At 37.4% G+C, this 18,994-nt stretch overlaps 4 protein-coding genes across 5 annotated transcripts in view; 2 read left to right on the top strand and 2 right to left on the bottom strand.

The window, feature by feature from the left end:
- The window catches only part of LOC139111810 (lachesin), a 212,792-nt gene extending 200,667 nt beyond the window's left edge, over window positions 1-12,125 (bottom strand). For both annotated transcript variants that reach the window (XM_070672325.1, XM_070672326.1), the window contains exon 1: window positions 11,103-12,125. The gene's annotated coding sequence lies outside the window, so the exon portion shown is untranslated. The remainder of the gene's footprint in view (window positions 1-11,102) is intronic.
- Window positions 1,886-11,106, top strand: LOC139111804 (UDP-glucosyltransferase 2). The gene is made up of 8 exons (XM_070672316.1): window positions 1,886-3,020; window positions 4,154-4,224; window positions 4,321-4,419; window positions 4,739-4,878; window positions 5,777-6,090; window positions 7,599-7,818; window positions 10,117-10,336; window positions 10,724-11,106. Exons 1-8 carry the CDS (start codon window positions 2,832-2,834, stop codon window positions 11,025-11,027), a joined length of 1,557 nt encoding a protein of 518 aa, XP_070528417.1. The 5' UTR covers window positions 1,886-2,831; the 3' UTR covers window positions 11,028-11,106.
- A 722-nt stretch (window positions 12,126-12,847) lies between the features above and the next one.
- Prp5 (pre-mRNA processing factor 5) lies at window positions 12,848-17,147 on the bottom strand. The gene is made up of 8 exons (XM_070672313.1): window positions 16,947-17,147; window positions 16,643-16,855; window positions 16,346-16,493; window positions 15,927-16,232; window positions 15,497-15,821; window positions 14,293-15,415; window positions 13,658-14,189; window positions 12,848-13,581 (listed from the first exon to the last, which is right to left on the bottom strand). Exons 1-8 carry the CDS (start codon window positions 16,964-16,966, stop codon window positions 13,159-13,161), a joined length of 3,090 nt encoding a protein of 1,029 aa, XP_070528414.1. The 5' UTR covers window positions 16,967-17,147; the 3' UTR covers window positions 12,848-13,158.
- Window positions 17,148-17,356: 209 nt separating this feature from the next.
- Window positions 17,357-18,994, top strand: part of LOC139111802 (membralin-like) — a 46,967-nt gene continuing 45,329 nt past the window's right edge. The window contains exons 1-3 of the mRNA XM_070672314.1: window positions 17,357-17,556; window positions 18,234-18,651; window positions 18,712-18,947. Of these exons, the coding sequence (XP_070528415.1) occupies window positions 18,385-18,651; window positions 18,712-18,947 (503 nt within the window). The 5' untranslated portion in view covers window positions 17,357-17,556; window positions 18,234-18,384. The remainder of the gene's footprint in view (window positions 17,557-18,233; window positions 18,652-18,711; window positions 18,948-18,994) is intronic.

Here is an 18,994-nt window from a genome sequence, read left to right as displayed (position 1 = left end):
GTTGGGTTTTCCAGAATGGCGAGGGGGCGTACAAATCTAGACGGTTACTTACTGACACATACAGCATTTTGCTATCGTACCGAACTTTCCTCTCGCTTACACTCGAGTTCGCGAGGTATAACCTCCTCGGTAAACTCTCTTCCTCCGGCTCACTACCTCTCACCTCCACCCTTCTCGACAGTATTGTATTGTATTAAAGCCGCGGCTCGTGTTGCGGCTTGACAAAAGCAGGCGCACGACCTACCCCCGGCGCGTCTCCTCTTTCATCCTTCCGCCCTCCTTCCCTCCCGCCGCTCAGCACGCGCAGCACCCCCGCAGTGCCTGCAGTCCAGAACACCGCTGCATTATTCACGGAATAATTTAAACCGCAAATGACAGATATCCTAAAATGTCCTTCCGACCCATCCCGATCGGCTATTCGCATCCAGCCAGGCTTGGTTCTTGTCATCTTGTCATACGCGACAGCCGCAACAGGCGAATTAACGCGCTCGGCACAAAGTCGACTAAAAATTCACACCGTATAAATGCGAACGAGCCCGCGTTTATCACGATGCCGGTCGAACTTGATTAGTGACGCGAGGATAATTATCGGCACATTAATATCGCTGATAGTTAAGTATCTCATGAAATGGTTCGAAACGTGCGTTATATTAATATATTAATAAGTATAACGTCCACACATGTTTTTAATATTTTCCTATCCGTGCTCGCGTAACATCTCTACATTTATATGAAAATAATGTTTTAAATTACGTAACGGTGTACAATCATATTTCACATCGCGACAACGGTACACGTAATGTAATGAACTACATGCTCTCTCAAAGAATAATAGAATGATATAAAATAATAATAATTTCCAAAAGCCTAAAAGCAATTACTAGTTTTGCCAAACGTCATAAAGATTTATACAATTTTGTCAAAGTCCACGTAATAAGTTACGTGATAAAGATAAATAATACTTTAAACGCTAAGAAAATACTAAAATAAAAAAAAATTAACAAAATATGAATAGAAATAATGACCATTCATAGCGTCTGCTAAAACACGTTTACGGAATACCCTCCGAAAAGCCTTCTTTGAAAAATATTCTTAGCAAATTTTGCACGAAGGAAGCGTAACCCATTTTGAAAGGCAACTTTTCGCGACTTTTCCGGTAGACAACATTCACGATGCGCTATTCTTAGCTTTTGCATCAAGGCAACATGCACGGCAGCTTGAATTAACGAGAAGCTTTTCGCATCTTGGCGTTATTACAGCTCTAAGTAATGCGCCATACTTAAACCCGCGTTTATTCACGATAGCCGTGTGAAAAAAACCTTTTGTCTTTGGACCGAAATATTTTTCTTTCGCTGATCGATAATACGGCGTCAACAATTTTTAATTTTTTACTCTGCAGTCAAAGAGGTATATGGAGTCGCATTATTTAACGCTTTTATTTAACTCCACAGCGGCGCGACAAAAAGTATGAGAATTTTTAATCGCGTTTATGAATTTATGAAAATCTATCGCGACTAAAACTCTGGACAAACAACTTGTTTTTAAGAAACTTTTTATTAAGAATTTACGGGTTGACATTCGATATTATAGAATGCTATTTTTTTTCACCCGCGACAAATAAAGATTTAAGTTTTAAATATATAAATTGTTTCCGCCTTTTTCGTAAATTAATTTATTCAGTACACGGTAACAAAATATATCTTTCCCCGTTTTGCTGAAACTGAAAAGGACTGTACATTCTATGGATTACGTAATAAAAAAGAATTAACTATAATTTATTTAAAAAAAAAAAAGAAATAAAGCTTTAAACTAAAAAATTCCTTCGAGATAAGAGACCGATATTTCTTCGTTTCTACCAACAGTATTATCTTTTACGCTCAACTTAGGACCTTCTCCTTGTAACGAGAAGAAGAAGAGCAAGTCATATGTCGAAGGTAATGGTGCGTCAGTTAGTGATTTGTCTCCACCTAGCTATTTTTCCGTACGTTTATATTTTTTCATCTGCTACAATTTTTCTACCTTACACGTAATATTTGAATATTTTACGTCTTGAAAGGAGACACGTATCGCGATATTAACGTTACGCGTATTATATCAATTTTATTGACACCGAGATGGCGTCTCACTACGCGAAATATTATTAGACGCAAAGCTAATAATGCTGAAATGCAATAAGAAATCAAACTCGTACAAGATAACAAGAATTATGTTGTAATTAAATAAAATTCTTCCCGTTTTTGCCTTCTGTAAATTCTGTTATCTCATCCGTAAATTCTATTACTGGTTTTTATATTTCGGTTACTTCGTTAAAATGATATCAGTATCAAATTTTCCTATCGTATATCATACGGTTATCTCGAATTGCTAAATGCTTATGGATTTCTGCCTGCGTGTTGCAATGAAATTTTTAATACCGCTGCGTATTGACAATAAAACTGTAACGATGCCCGATTATCCCTACTCTCGTCGCGAGATAACTTTATGGATATATACTTTGAAATCTACCATCCCTATGAATACCGCCTTTGTATTCTGGACGAATATAAAAATAGGGTCCGCGCACACGAGGCCTGAATTATTTCTTCCGCAAAGCTGAGTGAGAAGCACCCGACCAATGGACATCCCGTTCACTTATTTACCGTAGCCCCAAGCAAACTGATCGTGGAACATGTATTGAATTTTTCATACGAACTGCCTCGTTTTTTTTTTTCCTCCCCTCCGTCGCTCGGGTTCTTTTTAAAAATTCCTACGAGAGACCGGTAGCCTCGATTCTTTCTTGAAAGATTGAACGGCCGTTTCGCATCCACGAACGAAAGTGTTCTGTGCCCAAAATGCGCATCGTGACACTCGTATTGCTATCAATTTCGCTGTTCTGCAGTTTCCAACACAGCCGCGGATACAATATCCTGGGTATTTGTCCGAGTGCAAGTTACAGCCACCAACAATCTTTTCAAGCATTGATGAAAGCATTGGCGTCTCGTGGCCATAAGGTTACCGTTTTATCAACAGTTCCTTTAAAGGTAAGTAAATTTCTTTTTCTTTTTTTTTTTTTTTTTTCAAATATTTTTGTTCCAACTTTTTGCCTTTATTTTAATTAGCGCCGGTCATTTTAAATGCTATTGAATAAAATTTATAACGCAAAAATTAGAACCCCCATATATTTTTGTAAAAAAAAAAAAATAAAAATAAAAACCAATTGAAACTTTTTGCAGCGATGTTAAATTCAATAAATTATATTATTTAAAGTAACATACAATATAATTTTGAAAAATATTAATATTTATTACGCCCCGAAACTTGAATTTAATTTGTTCATCGTTCTTACCCGGCATCATTTATCGTCGATTAAACGCTCGTTTAAATACCGTTGCTTGCGGGAATTACCACCAACAAAGCCGCCTTGTTCTTTGCTAAAGAGTTACTCCGTTCAGTTATTTTCGTTTAGACTCGATAAACTTTACGACTTTAATTACATTCACCGAAATTTTTTTTTTTTTTCTACTTTCTATTAAATGAAGATTATAAATTACGCCTAAGATTACATACGTTTTATTAATCCCTTTTTTTTTTAATGTCTGATATCAATTATTATAGAAAATTTATAGACTAATTAATAGAAATTTTACTTGATAATTTTTCAAGCTCATCTCTCTTTTATCTCATTTTTCTTTCTCCATTTCTATTCAGTTTTTCTCTGACATTCTTCTACCTGGTCCTCTCAGATCGTTCGTCTAACATCTCGCTCCTTTCCATCTACTGTCTCTCGTAATCCTTCCTACGCCCTTTCTCTATTTCTCTTTCTCTTTCTCTTTCTAAACTCGAGTTCAAAGTTACGCAAACTTCGTTTAGCTTCAATTTACTTCTACTAACATTTCTCTTTGCTGAATGTGTCTTCTCACGGCTTGATGGTCCTGTTTCTTTCGTGGCAAAATTAGAGATTAAATTGTTCACGTAAACTAGATAAAACCTAACTAACGAAAACATAATTGCCTTGCACACGACTCTTATGATATTTTATTGGCTTTTTTTTTTTAATTCGTAATAATTATTAATCCGACATTAAAAATTTTTTCTTATTCGGTTTTATAAAATAAAATTTTAAGTTAAAATACAAAAATAATTTTGTTCCTTTTTAATTTTTCTTATTTTATAGAAACCTCCACCGAATTATGAAAATGTTGACTTATCATTTTCGTATATAAAAAAAGATTGCACAAAATTAAGGTGCGTATTTATTGTATTTTGTGCGACTAAATAAATTTCTTTATTTATTACGTGTATATTTAGAACATTAATAACTTTAAATTTTATTTTTGACAGACATTTGGGAGCCTACACGCTTCTCCATCAGAATATGTTAGGCGCAAATAACATATGCAAACGTCAATTATTTAGTTCCGCTGTTAACGAACTTATAACGTAAGTATATCAACAATAAATATATTAAGTAATATATATTTAACGCAAAAACTAAAGTAAAATCAATACATTTTAGTTTCAAATCTGATTAATAAATATATCTTGTAAATAAGCGCAAAATGTTAAAAAATTTTACTTTTAAATGCTAAATTCCCAAATAAAAATTTTAACAGATTATAAGAAACTTCCCAGTAACATAAATTAAACATCGCGTTTCTACAGTCTCCATGTAAATACAACCCCGAAAATTGCGACGACTTTAATAGTTTTTCGCGAATAATACGTCGAAAGAAATCCAATTCGAATTTGCTTGTTACAGAAGCAACAAGACATTCGACGCAGTCATTATAGAGCAATTATGGTACCAATGTTATTATGCTCTCGTGAAGCACTATAATTTCCCCGTGCTGATTGGATTTTTGAGCGTGGGCAACTTGCCCTACGTAATGGATTCCGTAGGTGAGAGCACGTCGCGCACGCGGCACAACTCTTTCGCGATTTCGTCGGTCCTAGCGCGATTGTTTATTATTTGTTAAGGTCCACCCGGCCTAAATCAAGGGTGCGAGCCTGGTCGTTCCGCAATGTCTTTCTCGCCCAAGTTCCCCAGGTTGGCATCGGTAACGAACGTCGTTGCCGCCCGCGGAAATTGACGTAAATTGTCGTTAAATCAGAAAGTGCGAGCAATCGGAGAGCGGGTCTTCGTGGAAAAGGATAGATTACTCGGTAGTGCTTTAACTTGTACCGGGCTGACCCCGAAGAGCATCGGAGAAAAGGTGGCGAGGGACGACGCGCCAGCTCGCCGCCATTCGATTCCTTTACTTCGACGTAATTGAAGATACCCGAAAGTACTCTTCCGGATGAACGTAATAGACCATGAAATGGATCGCCGCGGCTGCTACTGAAATATTTCAATTAAAGCCGGGACGAGTTTTGCGAAGCCGGACCTGAGTATCGAAGTAGTAACGTGTTCCCCCCATTGATCCGATCCAATCTCCAAGTTGAGTTTTTCGAAAAAGTAGATCCTACCGTGTACCAACCGTAACACATCGCGTTTCTTTCTCTTGACTTGCGAGAAAATTTACTGTGTAATAACGCGCTTTTCTACTCGAAACGGAAACCAATAAAAGAACAGAGAGTTGTAAAACAAAAGTAAGGAACGCAACGCGTAGTAAAGTACCTTTTAATGCTCCTATTTGTATTGTAATTCGTAAATGTTTTAAAAAAAAACAAAAAAACTTAAGCCTACGTTTAAAACTTTTCGCGATTAAATGTGTTGCAATAATCGATAAGTTAACAAAATGCCCTTTTATTCAAAGCGTGATAACAAGTTTTTTTTTTTCTTTTCTTTTTGCAACAGGAAATCCAGACGACCCTAATTTTAATCCAGACATGACGTATCCGTTCACGGACCGAATGACGTTAAACGAGCGTGCAGTTAATATTCTTTACACAACATATTCGAGATTATATTATCGATACTGGCATTTACCAGAAGCTCAACGATTAGCTAACGAAGTAACGTCTGGTACGTCCGTCTATGACATCGATAAAAATTTCAGTTTAATTATTTTGGGCAACAATCATGTGTTCGGTTACCCAAAACCACTACTGCCACATGTGATCGAAGTTCACAGCTTGCATATTTCGGAGAGCTTCGACCCCTTGCCTGAGGTAAGCAATTACAGCTTTATTAAAACAGAAAAAAAAAAATCTACTAATCCCATGGTTATAAGTTATTTTTCGTGCCATCTACTCTATTCAAGCTTCTTCCTGCATTTAATTATGCAATCATAATGAATGACATTTAGATTATAAAACAGAACTAAACGATTTATCAAGTTAAACGTATCGACATTTTTTTTTTTTTTTAACTTAAATAGCGTTTGACAGTTGATATTTTTACGTCGATTAAACCTTCACTTCTCGCAGTTCTAAGTACATCTCGGAAAGGCGAAATTGTGTGTCGTACGAGAATGATTTCTCCCGGGGAAATACATACCATTCTCACAGGTGACCAATAATAGTCAGTTGGTAGAAGTTTACCAACGACTCAGCGTAGCGACGTAAAGGTAAACGTCATTGCTATTTACCGCGAACCTTTCTAAGTCTCCCAAGGGCCGACAAGGAAAATATTATTGGAAGAGTATTTCGTTGAAGATTCTTCACATAGAAAAAATAACTGTGGAATCGCCACTACTTAATATTACAATAACCGTTTGCGTTAATAACTTTCTGCAAATTTGATTAAACGATAATTGAACTTTATTTAATTTTTAGAATTGTCATTTAACAGTAAAATAAAAATCATCAAGTATTTTATAAATTACTTTTCGGATATCTTAAATAGTTAATTTTTTTTGAATTTACTTATTGACTGCTACGATAACAATGCTCAAAGATAACCGTGGCCACCATGTGATCTCGAACGATGTTGAGAACGGAACGTGACCGCAGAAACGTGTGATCGTCTTTATATATACACGCATACACAGGCTAAAATGTATCGAAATCCATAAACAGTTGTAATTAATAGGACAAAGCCTTCGGCTACATATTGTGCATATGGAACCACCATCGCCCTGTCTGCCATAAAAGCTAGCACAGGTTTCGCAATTAACAAAGGAAGCTGCATTATCAGTATTATCAATCGCATTAATAGCACAATCGGTTCCATTTGCATCCTATAGCGGTAGTTGCTACATAACGCAATTTTGAAAGTAATATAAAATAATATAAAGGTTACACGGCGGTTAAATATATTTCATAAAGGCATAATACCTACGTAACGAAATTGAAAAATTAATTGTTTCAACCGGGAGTGAAAATACGTGTGATTTTTTGATAATAAGTATGAAGCCTGTGCTTTACACGTTGCATTTCATTAGCTTTGTTTTATTTGAAAAAGCACTAACACTCTGCCGAATGTAACCAACTGCATTTACTTAAAAAAACAACAAGAATTTAATATATTTTATATCCCTTTTTTTTTTTTTTTTTTTTTTTTACCAAACCTTAAAAATACAACTTTTACTTAATATGCATGATTTTGTAAAATATTTTTAATATTTCTATATACGCATCGCTTGTCACAAGGAACAGGGATTTCAAAATACGTCGTGTACCTTTCATACCTCACGCGGTTTAGTTCTCGTCGTACTCAATTTCCAATACTTTTCCAGGATATTCGTGAATTTCTAGACAACGCTCAGGATGGCGCCATTTATTTCTCTCTGGGCTCAAATCTGCAAACTGACCAACTACCCACTGGACCTTTGACCGCATTGTGCAACGCCCTAGGCTCGCTCAAGCAAAGAGTTCTATGGAAACATGATGGTAACATGGCTATTCATCCGACCAACATCAAATTTGTGAAATGGGTGCCTCAACAAGCGGTCCTCGGTAAGGCTGCCCAAGGCTAAACTGACCCAACTCTTTACCTCGTTCGCGTTCCCTTCGAAAGAAGCGGATCAACCGCCGCGAGAGATATGCACTTACAAAACGTTTGATAAGAAGCATTCTGTGTTGGAATCTCTTTGTGCTTGCAGATAGAAAATCGATAAAATTATGATAAAAGGCAGACTGCATGAGAAGGAAAGGAATTGAGAATTCACCTAAAAATTTATTCAACTTTCGCACATACAGCTAATGATTCTTATCGTATTCGCATCAGTTGTAATTATGATAAGGATGACTATTGGTTGCAAATAATAATTACCGAAGAAGGCAATTTTACTAACGTACTTTCCATAAGTATGTACTAAAACTTTTCCAGCTCGCGAACGAAATGTAAAATTCCAAGTTAATCGTCCGATAATGATCTCGTAAGAGCTTCATATATTGCCAAAGTACTCCAACTACCTGCTTGCTATTACTATAAATGAGTCGGGAAACTTATACTCGAATCTTTAAACGATCACATTCTTATTTTGTTAACATATACAATTGCGTGGAGCCATTAAACGAAAGTTTCAGCAGAGAAAAAGAAAAGAACTTCGACGACGGACGACAATATTGCATCAAATGTCGCACGTAGACGTTTAAAATTGCTCGCAGTTTTAGTATTATTTTCACAGAAAAAGAAATATTGATTTTTTTTTTTTTTCCCCCGGTTAAACGCAACGATTCTTTGGACGTAACGTTATTAACGATCCAAAAGTACAAAAGCAATCCGAACTTAATTACGCTGTTATATCGCATGTGATTTTTTCCGGTGTCACTTGACATCGGAGACGAAACCGAGTTGCTCTGTATCGAAGAGACACGTGACCGGACTCCAATCGAACAAAGTTCCCAGCGATCGAAACGGTATCACTGCCACGTTTTGAAATGATCATCAAAGCTGTCTCCCGATCGAGATCGCGTTACCCGGGATGTTTGAATTCGACCAACGTTTACCTCGCTCTCTCGCGTCACATCAAAGAGAAAAGTAACGTAGACTGGTAAGAAAGGCCGATGCATACGTCGATACCAGGGGCCCTTTTCCGCCTTTGGACGTTTGAAAACGCGTTATTTTTGCGAAAGTCGCTAAAGGGTAAGTATTGAAATGAAAAAAAATAAAATAAAATAAAATAAAAATTGCCAACAACACTACCGCGACCAAGGAAAATACAGTCACGAGCTGGTACAGCGGAATGAAGTGAAACGATAACTCATGACGCATGCGGCGGTGAAATTCTCACGGGAAATTCTGACAAACAACTCCTGTTGGCAGTAACGCAACTGGCTCGATGCAAATGCACAAGCGTGCACAAAGTTTTATGCACATTGATAGACAGGCCAGCGGTTGCTCGCATGAAGAACGTATTAGCGCTAGGAATACAAGTCGCGACTAGAAGAAACGGCGCAATTATATCAAAACTTGGAGCTTATCGATGGTCGTATCGTACCTATATCGTTATATAATAACCTTTCGATGCACGTATCTATATTTGATATCAGCCCCCGATGCTCGTATTACACCGCGATATTCATATTACACGCGATATCAAAAATATCTTTGTATAAATTTAACTTCAGTAATAGATTTTTTCCTCCGTTTTTAATCTTGATCTAACAATACAATTTTTTAATATTTGGAACCACGCCGGGCTTCAGAAAATTTTTTATTTTAGCAGAAAGATATTTAAACGTATATAAATATATGTTTGTTGAAGAAGACGTCTTTAATAATTGTTGCGCAAAATCTTCGCGCAAAATATAATCTGATTGAAAGGTATGCGTCGCGTTACGTATTATAAAAAATTGAAAAAAAAAAAAAAGAAAACGAAAAAAAAAAAAGAATTATCTCATTTCTCGGGATTCTCGTTGTGACGGTAAAAAATGCATACGGGCCAGAATTTCGTCGGAAAATTCCGCGCGTGTTGATACTCGAATGCGATCAATCGGCCGTAAAGTGCGACGCGAAAAAATAAATACGACAATGCGAACATTTTTATGAAATCTCTCGTCGCATCTCTCGGTGGCTCGTGATCAACGCGGAGGACTTCATTTCAACCGCTCTCATCGCTTGCGTTCTCTCCTTTTTCCGTATCGCTTCCTCTTTTTTTTTCTTTTTTTTTTAGGGGGGGTTTCTTTTTTTTTTAACCTGATTTTACTACACGCGACGCACCCATCCCTCGGTAATTCTCAAAGGCAAATAATCTGCAAAGCATCATTTCGCGGTGCTTTATGTACTTATCGCTGCTTTTATATGTACAGCGCATCCCAAGGTGATAGCTTACATGATGCAAGGCGGATTGCAGTCGTTACAAGAGGCGGTGCACTATGCCGTGCCGTTAGTCGCGATCCCCTTTTTTGGGGATCAGTATTTCAACGCGCGTAAAATCCTAGACGCCGGTATCGGACTGACGTTGGACATCGACGCCATAACCGAAAGCTCCGTCGTACAAACGCTCGCAGAAATAGTCGAAAATAAAACGTGAGTATGACCCGATTCCAAGAGAGGATCGCCCCAATAGCGTGACCTTTCGAAAAATTAATCCCGACAGTATTTCGCTCTTTCGGCTACTATTCTTAAATCACGCTCATTTATAAAAGGTACGGCTAACAGACAAATGGCCGAGTCTTTTCCTGACGAATTTCACGTCCTGTACGAAATGGTACACGGTCTAATCTCGGTTTCTCAACGCTACAGCAGTTATTTAACAATCCAGTAATCGTAAATTGATAAGATATATATTTTATAGTGCGGTCGATTAAAATAAATTAAAACTGATAAAAGTGTGCAGTCATATCAGTGTCTGCATATTTAAGTACTAAACCTGACGTGTGTACGACGTTGTGTTAAAATTATTATAATTTACAGGTATACGAGTAATGTCAAAATAATGTCGGCGATCGTACGGGACGAATTGGTGAAACCAATGGACAAGGCAGTGTGGCATGTGGAACACGTATTGAAATTTCCAAACTCAAGACACTTACGGTATCACGGACACGATATGTCATGGATACATTATTATGCAACGTATTTATACTTGATTGCATGTCCCGTTTTATTACTATACGCCAGTTACACATTCTACAACGGGATTACTGTTTTTATAAATATCAGACGTGGGAGCAATTTAAAAAGATGGGTAAGTAACCCGGGACAGAAACTCGATTAAATTTGCAACGTAATGAAATAAAGCAAAAATTAATCGCGTATATGACGTAAGAAAAAAAAAATGTATTTTACTTACATTTTGTAAAATTGAACCTTGCATCCTTCCCCTCTTTCCTTGCATGGCAGTATTCGGGATTATCCTGACGTGTTGTAGCCCTCTGGTCGTAGCCGAAAACCCTCCTGGTTGTAGCAGAAAACTCTCCTGGTTGTAGCAGAAAACTCTCTGGTTGTAGCGCTCCAAATCACACGACACTATGTTACACTGCTCTGCTTTTTTTTTTTAATAATCACAATCACTTTCACTAATACTAACACTTCACTCGCGAGACAAACGATCGAAAAAATGACGGGGGATTATCGCGGCGATTGTTTATGATTAAAGTTAAGAAGCGCGACGAACGATCATACGTTTTATAAGTCTGCACTCTCGATATTCGTAGCGTTGCTTATTTTGGCCAGGTTTTTCTTCGGGTCGTCTTCGATCTTGACACAAGAAACTGGCCACGTTTGAGGCCACTTAAAGCGAAGTCACCTTTGATTCTCCGAGTAATTCTCATCGGCGGAATGAACGATGATGAGAGAAGTTGCACCGAGCGACGAGTAAGACGCGTACTTTATCTTCCTCGGGTTCTTTTAAAATCGCTTGTTAGAATCAGGATGAGAACCTCTGTCGTGACGAAGAAGACGCGCGAGGTGCAGATCTCGCGCTCTGACATTGCCGGAATCTGCCGAAGAAAATTTTGATGGAAGCCGGAAGTCGGAAATGCCCGAGTTTTACGCGACGAAATTCACGTCGGACGCTCCGTACGCCGCGCTTCGCGACATAACCCTTTCCTTCCGAAGCACTTTTTCGAAGCGCGAAACGGAGCACAGGATGACGAGTGAAATGACTCAGATGTGCAGAAAATGATTGTTCGTTTCCGAGCCGACGACGTCGACACTTATTTGTTAACGAAAACGTTCTATCCGCGGCCGAAATTACGCGTAATTGCGGAGCGATTAGAAACACGTCCTCGCGCCCGAGCCTCCGCAATTGAACTAAAATGACCGTTAGCCATTTTGGCCCTTGGAGAGAAAGAGACAACCGCGATGAAAGAGTGAGACAGATAATAAGTTGTCCTTCTTGCGCGGAATAATTTACGGAGTTCTCGAAACGCCGAGCTTAACTCTGTCAATTTTTTCATGCACTCTGCGAGCTCGAGGCATCTTTCCCCAAAACAGAAAAAGAACGAGGAGTTTTCTCGCGATTCCGAGATTAACAGTTACTTTCGAGCTCCCAAATCGTCGTTATAAAACTCCTATCCGAGCAAATCGTAAAATTATGTAATTAAAAAAATAATTTACTTTAAATTAATTAAGAAAAAAAAAAATTAGTTAAAGACAATAAAATTTTTATCATATTTTCTTTTCCTGCGAATAAGTATATCTACGCGATGAACAATGAGTAATTGTAAAAAGTTCCAAATTTGCCGACAAAAGTTATGATTAAATATTATCTGTAAAAGATAATATAGAAAGTCGGAAGCTCAGTAATCACGTATAACTAACTTGATATATCAACATTTGGTTATTTTACATTATACTAAATTTTTTTTAACTCTTGGTACTTAATCTATACTTGTTCTTACAGTAATCAATTCGAACAGTAAATCAATTACTTTATTTTATATTTAAGAAATTTCTGTCCTACAATTTTCTATCCCTCTTCTCCTTTCTACGGGTATAACTTCGTTGTGACGGATGCATGGGACTTAAAAGAATAGTGGATAAAAAGGTAGAAATCGTGCAAGTGCTCGCATGAAAAAATATTACACAAATGGCTGTAAACGTTTATGTGTGAATTTATTTTGTATAACTAAATTAGTACAATGTAGCATACATTTCACACATTAAGGAAATAATGTAGGTGCTCACATTTTATTTATAAATGTGCGAAAAATTCGGATCGTCTGTAGTGATTTATGCCAATGATACAAATAATGTTCTCACAGTCGTGGAGTATATTTTGTTATTGTACTGTTAGTTAAAAACAAACATTATTTTTGCATGTATAATTAATTTCTAAATTTTTATCATATACATTGCGTACGCATGACGCGATCGTTACAGCACGTTATAATGGTCTCAAAACTTTATAAAACCTTATATCGACCTCGTGACGCGGTATGAGCGCCAGATGCCTGCAGTTTAATGAGTTCTTCTTTGATAAGTCGAGACACTTCCGCCTTGGCCTTACTGACAGCCAATTCGCTCGTAGATTCTATAGCTAAGTATAACTTTCTCTCGCCTTCTGGTGGCGTTTTTCCAGGCGCGATGTATGTTCCTCGTACTGTCAAACCCGCCTCAGAATATTCCGAGATTTGAGCAAGAGCCTCCTTGCTCGTAACTCGCCATCTCGCTTGTTGCGGGAAATCATTTATCTCGAGTTCTTCTTCGTACTTGCGGAATGTTTGCTCACCCGTTTCCACATCACTTTCGACAAGATCTTCCTCGCGCGGCTGATAATTTAATTTAGTGTTTAATTTAGCTGCTAATTGTTCTGCGACTGTCTTTGCCTGCAAAAAAATAAAGATTATTTTACGATCACAAAATTATTACATAGTAATTTTCAAATAAAAATTAAAATCTTACCGTAATAAGATTTGTAGGTCCTGCACCCTTGAGTATGGCTTCCGCTGCTTGCTGAGTAGCACCTTTAGCTTCGGCACCCAGATTCTTTGCAATATTTATCTTCGATGCTAATCTTCTGGCTAATTCGAGCTTATCTGTGGCACTAGGTATCGGTTGACCGGGCACTGTAATACTGGTTGCGGTCGGTTTGGCTATTTCACGAACGGTCCGCTTAGGTGCCAGCATACTTTCAATCTGCTGGTCGATATCGTTTTCTATGTCTTCATCGTCAGAATCTTGTAGTCCCAAGGCTGCTTTCTGGAATTTCTTTTTCTCATTTGCCAAAGCAGCTTCCGATTCGTCGAACTTAAATCCTTTGCCACTGAAACCACCTCCAGTATGAACTTTTTTTCCATCCGCGGCTTGACGGGCTTTGTAACCTTCCCATAATTGGCGCAAAGGTTCTGGAACAGGAACACCCGCTAACTCGTGCGCGCGTAAAATATCGCCGGCGTAACGTTCTTGCTCCGAGGTAATGAAAGTGTATGCATACCTGAAAATAAAACATGCCATAGATTTTGCGGTAAAAATATATTTTGTTATAAAAAATGTTATAAAAAATGTTATAAAAAATATTATAAAAAAAACTAAGTTACCCTTTATTTCCGGCTCGACCAGTTCTACCACATCTGTGCACGTAATCCTCGTAGTGATTAGGGCAATCATAATTAACGACCAATACTAAGTGTTTAACGTCTAAGCCTCTAGCGGCAACAGACGTGGCCACAAGCAATTTTGTACGTCCCGCTTTGAAATCTAATATGGTCGAATCTCGGTCACATTGATCTATACCACCATGAAGAGACATGCAGGAATACGATGCTTTCATAAGATCTTTGAGTAATGTGTCCGCGTTCTCTTGCTTATCTACGAATATAATGACAGAACCTTTATCTTGATAGTGTCCAAGGATTTCAAGTAATTTGTAAAACTTTTGATCTTCTTCAAGCACAACTACATGCTGCTCTACGTCCTTGCAAACGACAGAACGTCCTCCAACTTGCACTTCGACCGGTCTTGTGAGTATTCTTCTAGCTAGCGCTTCCATTTGCCGTGGAAATGTGGCACTAAATAGTACCGTTTGTCTATCTGGTCTTACATTTTCCATAATACGCATTACTTGCGGTTCGAAACCCATGTCAAACATTCGATCGGCTTCATCCAGTACTACATATGTTACCCGACGTAAATTAGTTACTCGTCCACTATTAGCAGCAAGCATGTCGATCATCCTTCCAGGTGTGCATACAATAATTTCGGCTCCTCTTTTAAGTTCTGCTATTTGCTCAGAAATACCCGTTCCGCCGTAAACGCATACGTGTGAAAGGCCAAGTGATTTTGTAAATTTTTTCGAGTCTCTACCAATTTGCATGCACAATTCTCTAGTTGGTGTCATGATCAACGCGATCGGTCCGTCACCATCGGCCAATGGCGGTTGATCGAGAATGTGACGAAACATTGGTAAAAGAAAAGCTAACGTTTTTCCGCTACCAGTTTTCGCTATACCTATAAGATCGCGACCAGACATAATTGCCGGAATCGCTTGACATTGAATGGGCGTTGGTTTCTCATAACCGAGTTTCTTTAGTACTTCTAATTCTTTCTTAGTTACACCACATTGTGCCCAAGATTTGATAGGTTTTGGGCAGCCTTTACCCTTTACGCGAATTCCCTCTAATTCTTCTTTGTATGCTTCTACTTCTTCTGGTGTCATTCTTGCTGTAAATATATAAATACATATTAAATATATATTAATTCACAAAAAAAAAACAAATTAATTAAAAAATATATAAATTATACCAATTTCAGGCACTTCAACATAGAAGGACTTGCGAAATGGCTGATAATCTGTTGTAGCATGATCAACTTTAGCTAATTCTCGCTTCTGTTTGTTTGCTATACCCGCTGCAGTCTCATGAAGATTTTCGCCCTCCTCTTCGCTGGAATATTCCAATCCATCTTGATTTTGCTCAATTAATTCCCCTTTCTGTTTCTGCACCTTTTTTTTAGCTACTCCAGTCACAATTACCACACCACCACTCTGTGCTGCAGAATTAGTGCCATTGTTGGTATTTTTCGGAGCTTTATTATCAAATTTATTCACTTTCCGCACTTCTTCTTGAACCTGTTGAATTAATTACATATAAGTATAGTGAAAGGCAGATATAACATTTGCTGTGGTGTTGGCAGCTAGCATATGATTATATTTATATGAATTAATAATACTTGCCTCTGCCATAAAAGCATCAAGTGGATCAATTTCCTCTTCATCTTTTACCTCTTCTTTTACTTCTTCAACCTCTTCTTTTATACCTTCTTCTTTTGCTTCCTTGTTATTCTGTACCACAGGAGTCTCTTCATCACTATCATCCTCAAGGGACCATTTTTTCATGGGTAGCTGAAGATTTGCTAAAATAGATGTCTTACCGTCTTTTTTGGTTGCCTCTAGCTCTTTTTTCTTCCTTTCTGCACGCCATCTTTCTATCCTTTCCCTTCTTTTTTGCATTTCTAATTCCAGCCGTTTTTGCTCTTCTTCCTGTAATATTTATTGCCATATTATTATTATTAATATTTTTATTAATTTATTTATTATTTATTAATTTTTTATTATATTATTATTAATATTTTATTAAATTTTTAAAGACTTACCTTATCAAGCTTAGTATGGTCAAAAGGTAATTCTTCATTGTCTCCCTTTTCTTTATCCTTTCGGTCACGCGAGCGAGACCTGTTCGATCGTTCTTTGCCAGAGCGTGAAGATTTTGAGCCTGTAAGACGCTTTTCTTTACTGTCTCCACTAGTATACCGAGAAAAATCAATGTCAATCAATTATTTTGTTGTTACGATTATTGTCAAAAAAATCTTCCATAAATTCGTGAATAGAGAGAAAAACGAACGTCATAAAAAATTGATTTTAAAGTACTGAAACACTTTCTAACAGTATACCGTTTTCTCTCGCGATCTCTGTCCCTCTCGGAACGGTCTTTCCTGTCGTTTCTCTCGCGGTCTCTATCTCGCGAACGACTCCTCCGCTCACGATGTCGTCCTTTGTCCCTCTCCCTGTCACGATCCCTGCTTCTTGACCGTCGTCGTTTCTTCTCAGGTTCGGCTGATCTCGATCGCGATCTCGATCTCGATCTTCGTCGGTGATGCCTGTCTCTACACGTCAACATTTACAGATAAGTAAATTTAAGGCAATAAATTCAGACAAAAAGTGAAACCCGCATGATAACCTCAAAGCGTCACTTACTTGTCGCTACTTCGCACCATATTCAACTCTGAGTTTCTTACGTTACTTTAATTAAATCTCCAGTATGAAAATGAATATCTGTCGCGTACACATTTATTCTTATTGTTAATTACCGTTAATTAACATCAATACCCGACACACAACCTCGAGGCGCCTCCTCGTCTTATTTCCACGCATACGCTTTCTACCGTTCGTTGTCGACCCGTATACGGTAAATGTTTTGCGCGTGTCGATTGGCTGTAAAATAGAGAAATCCTCAGGTCTCTAAAAACGTTCTAGCCCGCGGCCAATCAACGTCTTGAGTGAACTGTGCCATTTTCATTTAGTACGGGAATGACCACGAATCAGAGTCGCAATTCGGTTTGGCGATACAGAGCTAGTGCGATTAGGCCGAGATTTCGTGATTGGTAAGCCTGCGCGTGCGGACGAGTTGGAGAATACGGAGAACATCAAAACATACGTAACGATGAAGTGACAATTTCGCAAATAATTCAACGTTTGTTGGCGACCACGCAGCTTTCGCGGGACACTTTTCGCGGCAGCAAGAAACGCAATCGCATCCCCCCGAAGTCACGACGTTGGCGTATCCATCGCGATTCTTCTTCACGAGGTATGACGTGCTAGAATTCGTTCGCTAAAACAGCTGAAAATTGTCGCGATGACTCGCGCTGCTTAAACGCCAAATGTCATATGTTAACGTCCACCTTTCCCGATCGAATGTGCTCACTGCAGATCACGAGGAATTTAGAGACTGATGTCACGATTAGGATAGGATTTTTTGTTTCTTTCCTCTTTCGGCCAGAAAATTACATAACATGATAAACTGCATTCGCTTATCATTTTGTATATGTTCTGTTATGTGTGATTTGTTGTGGTTTATTATATTCCGCAGGGTGATAAGCAATCTTGTAAGTTAATTTACAAATCGCCATGTTCTTTTAGAATTTTGGTATAATTTTTTTAACAAGTTTAAATTATGTAAAATAAGTAGGTTATATGCTTACAAACGTTACCTGTTGTACGAATTACTTCCACTGATTGTGAGAATACTTTTTTGTTTTTTTATTTTTTTATTTTTTTCATATTTTATTGCTTAGAAATTTTAGATTTTAATCTCTTTTTTTTTTTACGTTTTTTTCTCTTTTTTTCTCTTTCTTTCTTTCTCTCTCCCTTTCTCTTTCTGTTTTCCTCCTCTTGCCCCTTTCATTCACTCTCTTTGCTTTAACACATGCAGTGACCTAATAATATTGCTAATTGTTAATTAAAAATGTTTTCTTTTTGTTTCAGGATACAATGCTTATATGCATTAAATGCAAGTGATAAATTGCTTATATCTAAATACAGTGATTTACATGTAGATAATTATTATTATAACAACTTTTTCTGAATTTACGGAAACTGTTGAAATTTGTGGAAATTACTTATGTAATATTTAAAAATGTCACAAGGAGATGGTGCTGCTGTCGCAGTGCCTAGCAATCAAAACGGTGCGGTAGCACATAATCTTCACAGTCTTGCTAATGTAATAGGACCAGTCTTAAATAATAATAACATGAACATAGCTAGAAATAATAATAATCAAAATCCACTGATTAATGTACGGGATAGATTATTTCATGCATTATTTATCAAAGCGGCACTAGCATATGCACGAACATTTCCAAGGCCTGTCAGGAGATTTATAGAATTTATCGTCCTCTTAAAGGTATGTACATAATATATTTATGATTATTAATAACAAAAAATACATTTTATCTTTTTATAGGCTATATTGGCATTTTTTGTATTGGCTTATATCCATATAGTATTTTCACGTACGCCAGCAAATTGCTTAGAACATATTAGAGACAATTGGCCACGGGATGGTATATTGAGAGTTGAAATTCTCAAGAATGGTGGTGAAGATTATAGTATAGAAAAAAGTTATGCCAAAGAAGAGAAATTGAGACAAGAAAAGGTTCTTCAGTTAACTAATACTTTAGGATTGTTAACTAGAGATGGGTAAGTTGAAATATATAATTATTAACAAAATATAAAAATGTGTTTGT

Source organism: Cardiocondyla obscurior, linkage group LG25, assembly GCF_019399895.1.
Source record: "Cardiocondyla obscurior isolate alpha-2009 linkage group LG25, Cobs3.1, whole genome shotgun sequence".
Classification (NCBI taxonomy): Eukaryota; Metazoa; Arthropoda; class Insecta; order Hymenoptera; family Formicidae; genus Cardiocondyla; species Cardiocondyla obscurior.
Note: the sequence above shows the minus strand (reverse complement) of the source record. Positions and strands in the feature narration are given on the sequence as shown.